At 35.2% G+C, this 6494-nt stretch overlaps 1 protein-coding gene across 1 annotated transcript in view; it reads left to right on the forward strand.

The window, feature by feature from the left end:
• The window catches only part of LOC110460817, a 25314-nt gene extending 19870 nt beyond the window's left edge, over window positions 1–5444 (forward strand). Inside the window, exons 16-20 of the mRNA XM_021513976.1 lie at window positions 6–176; window positions 473–613; window positions 879–964; window positions 1404–1474; window positions 1907–5444. Of these exons, the coding sequence (XP_021369651.1) occupies window positions 6–176; window positions 473–613; window positions 879–964; window positions 1404–1474; window positions 1907–2015 (578 nt within the window). The 3' untranslated portion in view covers window positions 2016–5444. The remainder of the gene's footprint in view (window positions 1–5; window positions 177–472; window positions 614–878; window positions 965–1403; window positions 1475–1906) is intronic.
• The last annotated feature ends 1050 nt before the right edge of the window (window positions 5445–6494 follow it).

Below are 6494 nucleotides of genomic sequence, written 5' to 3' on the forward strand. Positions count from 1 at the left end.
TATAGCAAACCATCTAGTACGAGTTACAGAGGACACGACAGACGAGCACCTGACATCGGAACATGACCCTGATCTCCCGCCCCTAGGGTCACGGGTACGACGAGGTCCAGGCTGGCACTACCCTGACCACCAGGACGACAACAGACCGGGAACAGTCTGTAGTCACGGCAAATCTGGTAGATACCGTATAACTTAAACTTACTCGTAAACTGCCTGTTACCCTGTCAATAAGAATCTACAGGATGGTCCTTTAGATTGCTGCGATAGAAATATGGAAATATATTGAATTTGCAAATAATACACAAATGTTTATGATCTTAAATAGAATGTGTATTTCTACAGTGTTAAAAGAATTCTAGATATACGTTGTTTTTATCTCTTCTAATCTTAAAGTGCGATCCATATTTCTGCATATGGTTACATATATTTATCGGAAACATGTGATGTGTTATCTTTACTCATATGATGGTAGGCATGGTTTGGGTGGAATGGGACAACTCCCACAGAAACTGCTACAATTACAAAGACGGAGCTCACGAAGTCGTGACTGTGACGGAAAAGAGAGTGCTGAAAAGGGACGAAATCATTGCCCCAGGGTGTTATGTGAAGAGAGGTAGGTTTTTACTATGGACATCAGCAACCACGCTTATAATATAATTAAACTTAATAAGCTGAACATTAATTGTAAACGAAATACTTGTTAAGCATTGACACGTTTCAGAATAAACCTTTATAATTCGGTGAGTAAAAGTGAACGTGCCGCTACCAATTATGCAGAGGTTAATGACAGATGTCATGAACCCTTAAACTACCATTATATTGAACTACTGATGTGAAATAGAATGCACGTGAGTTACGATACCGGTGTTTTGTGACAGGTGATAACTGGAGTAAAGGTGATGAAGATGGAGGACCGGGAACAATGGGCGTGGTCACCAGAGTACACCAACACGGGACCGTCATTGTACGTCATTTCTAGGTTATGTCCACACTGAGACAATCCAGTGAACCGATTCTTTGTCTTTATATTTCAACACCTTTTAGAAGAAAATGGCCATTTATATTCACTTAAAAAGTAATATTATCAAAGTTTATATAATTGTTCTTGGCTCAAGGCACCCAGATTCCATATGCTCAAATGTCTAATTGATGCGATACGTCGTCACAGGTCCAGATCCTCGTCCATGTATCGTGTTCAGTTTGTTTATACGACACACCAATCTTTTATTGGTGTGTCGTATCGAATCTCAGGAACTTTCAGATATTCTACCATTGAGGGAATAGCCAAAATTACATTATATTACAATATGTCATACCTGTGTTCTAATTCAAGCTGTCCAACCGCAGACAAATGATAAAACATTTATATTGTCACTGTATTTTATCAACTTTATGTATTACAGGTTCGATGGCCAAACAAAGCATACAAAGAGTACAAGTTTGGATCGGAAGGATTGTTTGAAGTGCAAGTCTGGTACGTTAAATACATGTAGGATGCATTAGGACAAACACGATTTAATATGGTATAATGCATGAATTAAAAATAAAATCAATGTCAAACAGTGCGCCGGGATCCTGTAAATGAATAATGCTAATGTATATGAATTAACAAGTGTAGGCCAATGAAAATCTTATAAACATGGTCAGTACGTTTTATAAAATTCAGTCTTTCAAGTTGAAAACAATGATCGTATTTTAAACTAATCCTCCTACAAATTCCGGATCCTGAATATTTCAGATAGTTCTATTTAGCGGTTTTTTCATTGCAAATCCTAATCGGTGGAGTATATGGTATTCGTTTATATAGTTTTTTATAATAGTTTAAAACTCGTTATTCGGGTTAACAGAAGAAAATAAATGTATTTTTTTGTGTTAAATAGGTTTAATGTTTGCTGATCTTTTACAGCACGGACGATTCCCGTACTACCCACACACAGGACCAGGGACCAAATAATTATGTGGCACCAGCCGGAGAGGGGCTCAGAATAGAATCATTTCTCCCCCCTCCGAAATGAAAAATAGTACCATAGTGACGTAGAATGGGCGGAGACGTTGTAGCAACTGCTTTCAATAAAACGAAATGATGCAGTAGATGGGAAGCGCAAGAATGAGAGGGACTGGGAATAGAACATTCCTTCCGCCTCCTAAATGAACATATACACGGTACCATACTGACATAGGTCTACATTTAGACTGCTGAACTCGAGTCCAAAATGATGTATTAGATGGGAAGACTGAGAGGGACTCTGAACAGAATCATTCTTATTCCATTGAAACTTAAAGAGCTCTCTTCATTTTTGACCAAAATAAACATTCTTGTTGATCAGTCATGTATATGTTTGTACAGACCGTAAAACATTTCATTAGACAATTACAATAAAGCATACTTATATCAGCCAACAAGCAACATAATGTTGTACAATGAGGAATAAAAGGATAAGGGCAAAGATAGAAGGAAAAGAACATCAGATAATAGCCATGATATTTTTTGAAAAATTCTTTCTTATAATGAAATTCCTTTTGGTTAGTGTACGACACCTCCATTGATTGTTCATTTCCAATGTAGAATAATTAGCAATAAAGGTATGAAGTGCAGTTATTTATACATTGGTTTTTTTTCGTAGCAACAGTTTAACAGTTTTCATTAGCAAAGATGTAAATAGCGTATTGATTGAATAGCAGGCAAGTTTTAATAATTTCTTTCGCAAGTAGCCTGAAAACATGCACCCATAATATGGATTAAAACTTCGAGATGCAAATGGATACAGTATATGGTTTTCCAGTTATAATTTTAGGAGTCTAACCTTTTAATTTGGGAAAAAGAATTGCTTAAAATTCTGAAGAGAATTTTTTTTTAATTATTTCTATTGATAATATTAACTTCGAACTTGTTCTGCCATAAAAGTTACAGAAAGTGTAGATTTATATAATATGTTTGTAGAGAATAGAGCAAACAAGAGTTTCTACGCAAGAATTTACATGTAGTTAAATTAACATCACGTTCTTGTTCCCAGGTCATCAGATGAAAGTTCAAGGTTACATACTGATTGAAATTTGTACTTCCAAAAAACTTGAATGCATAGCGGATTAAGGAAATGGAACCAAAGACTGACCGGATAAGGGCACATGTTACAAGATTAACTGTTCCGGGGGTCATTTCATACTCTGTTCTATGGGATTATGTCTGTAAGATGGCTATATTTCAACAGCAATGCACCAGATGGCGGTAACACAACACTTTCCTCTTGTGTCTACATTTCTGTAATACTCTGTCGTCCCTTTATTTCCTCCTGTAATTCTGCCTTGTCAAGATCTATTGAATTAGGACTTTTTCAATAGAATTAGTCAAATTTAGGAAAGCTTAATGACAACTATTATAGTAACATTTAGCTAGTCTAATGTCTCATCTGGAGTCCATCATGTAAGATTGTCCATGATTTTGAAAAAGAAGTCATTTACAGAATCAACAGACAACCAGTATCATATTACTAGTCTGACGCAAAGGGACATAATGATTCGATAGAGTGGGAAGATTTGGACCTATGTATCTGACGCACAGGGACATAATAATTCGATAGAGTGGGAAGGTTTGGACCTATGTATCTGACGCACAGGGACATAATAATTCGATAGAGTGGGAAGGTTTGGACCTATGTATCTGACGCACAGGGACATAATAATTCGATAGAGTGGGAAGGTTTGGACCTATGTATCTGACGCACAGGGACATAATAATTCGATAGAGTGGGAAGGTTTGGACCTATGTATCTGACGCACAGGGACATAATAATTCGATAGAGTGGGAAGGTTTGGACCTATGTATCTGACGCACAGGGACATAATAATTCGATAGAGTGGGAAGGTTTGGACCTATGTATCTGACGCACAGGGACATAATAATTCGATAGAGTGGGAAGGTTTGGACCTATGTATCTGACGCACAGGGACATAATAATTCGATAGAGTGGGAAGGTTTGGACCTATGTATCTGACGCACAGGGACATAATAGTTCGATAGAGTGGGAAGGTTTGGACCTATGTATCTGACGCACAGGGACATAATAATTCGATAGAGTGGGAAGATGTTGACCTATGTATCTGACGCACAGGGACATAATAATTCGATAGAGTGGGAAGGTTTGGACCTATGTATCTGACGCACAGGGACATAATAGTTCGATAGAGTGGGAAGGTTTGGACCTATGTATCTGACGCACAGGGACATAATAATTCGATAGAGTGGGAAGATGTTGACCTATGTATCTGACTCACAGGGACCTGATAATTTGTTAGATTAGGAATAACTATCCCTTTCAATTAGAAAGTATTGACATATCTGAACAAGACGTAATCGACCAACTTGAACTACTAAATGATAATAAACCAGCAGGGCCTGATGGAATTATACCCAAAGTAATTAAAAAACTAACACCCTCAATATCATATCCACTAACATTACTATTTAACAAAACGATAGAACTTGGACATATCCCTGCTTCATGGAAACTTGCTAATGTTAATGCTATATATAAGGGAAAGGGGTCCCAAAATGATGCCAGTAATTATAGGCCAATCTCAATTACATCTTGCTTTAGTAAAATTATTGAAAAAATCATCTTTAAGTACCTGTATAACTATCTTGTAGCAGCTGAAACTATTTCTGAGCACCAGTCAGGCTTCCTGCCTGGTGACTCAACTGTGAATCAATTATTATCTATATATCACACTATTATAAATAATTTAGATAAAGGTAAAGAGGTAAGATTTGTCTTCTGTGATGTAAGTAAAGCCTTTGATAGGGTTTGGCATGACGGTTTAATATATAAATTAGAAACTTATGGAATTAAAGGAAAATTACTGGCATGGTTTAAGAACTACTTGTCCGAGAGAAAACAAAGGGTTATTACAGAAGGACACCAGTCAACTTTTAAATGTATCAGTGCAGGAGTGCCTCAGGGATCTGTCCTTGGTCCATTTCTCTTCCTTCTCTATATAAATGACATCACTAATATAGTTACTAGTAACATTAAACTTTTTGCAGATGATACCTCCCTCTATATTATTGTTGATGATAATCCCATTCAAGCAGCACAAAATCTCACTAATGACTTGCAGAATATATGTTCTTGGGCTAAATCTTGGGATATAAAATTTAATGCATCCAAAACTAAAACTATGATCTTCACACGGAAAAAAGAAACTAATCACCCTCCAATCTTCTTCTCTAATCAACCACTATCCGACAGTACTAACCATAAACATTTAGGTCTTACTTTTAATGAAGATGGTAAATGGGGTCAACATATCCAAAATATTTATGATACAGCATATAAAAGAATTAATATATTAAGAAGTCTTAAAACCTCACTTGATAGAAGTACACTTAACACTATGTATATATCTTATATTAGACCAATTTTAGAATATGCTAATGTAGTTTGGGATAATTGCACTGAACAATCAAAATTATTATTAGAATCAGTCCAACTAGATGCTGCTAGAGTAGTGACAGGGCTTCGTAGAGGTACATCACACCATAAATTGTACAAAGAATTGGGATGGGAAACCTTAGCAGATAGGAGGGAAAAAAATAAATTAATTGTAATGTATAAAATATTGCACAATATATCACCAAAGTACCTTAATGATATAGTTGATCCTTTTTTAAATGATTTAACAAATGTGAGATATCAGCTTAGACTAAATAGAGTTTTTAACCCCCCTGTATGCAGAACTGACAGCTACTTTAATAGTTTCTTTCCCTCAACCTTTCGACTTTACAATCAGTTAGACCCAGATATTTTAAATGCTCAATCTCTTCCTCACTTTAAGAAACTAATTAACATAACTAATAGTATACCTAATAATGATACTCAGACAGTGGTAAAAAATTCTGGTGATAGAAAAATCAATATTATACTATGTCAAATTAGAAATAATGCTAGCAACTTAAACTTTGATCTCTTTAATGACCATCTATTAGAATCTGCTTCATGTGTGTGTGGTTATATACAGGAAACAAGTTATCATTACTTCTTTGACTGTGCCAGATACAACAATCACAGACAAGTACTCTCTGCTACTCTACTCAATGATAATCACTCGCACTATACTTTACATACTTTACTAAATGGTTGTAACCATTGTGACAATGAAACCAATAAAAATATCCTAGAGAGTGTCTCAACCTTTATCTTGAACTCAAAAAGATTTATTAACTAGAATTATCTATATCAACTTATATTATAATGTACTATAAATAATCTAATATTGTAAACATGAACAGCAAACATGCTTATGGTTATAAATATTATTAATCGCTTTCTATAAACACAGTGTGAATATGATACACTCACCCCTTAAACCAACATGGACTTGTATTTTGTAATTAATAACAAATAGTTGTATAATTATATTTTCAATGTATTATAATGTGAATGTTAATATACCATACAATATTGACATAGATTATTCACGATATTTAATTATATAAG

The sequence above is a fragment of the Mizuhopecten yessoensis genome, unplaced genomic scaffold (assembly GCF_002113885.1).
Source record: "Mizuhopecten yessoensis strain PY_sf001 unplaced genomic scaffold, ASM211388v2 scaffold10483, whole genome shotgun sequence".
NCBI lineage: Eukaryota > Metazoa > Mollusca > Bivalvia > Pectinida > Pectinidae > Mizuhopecten > Mizuhopecten yessoensis.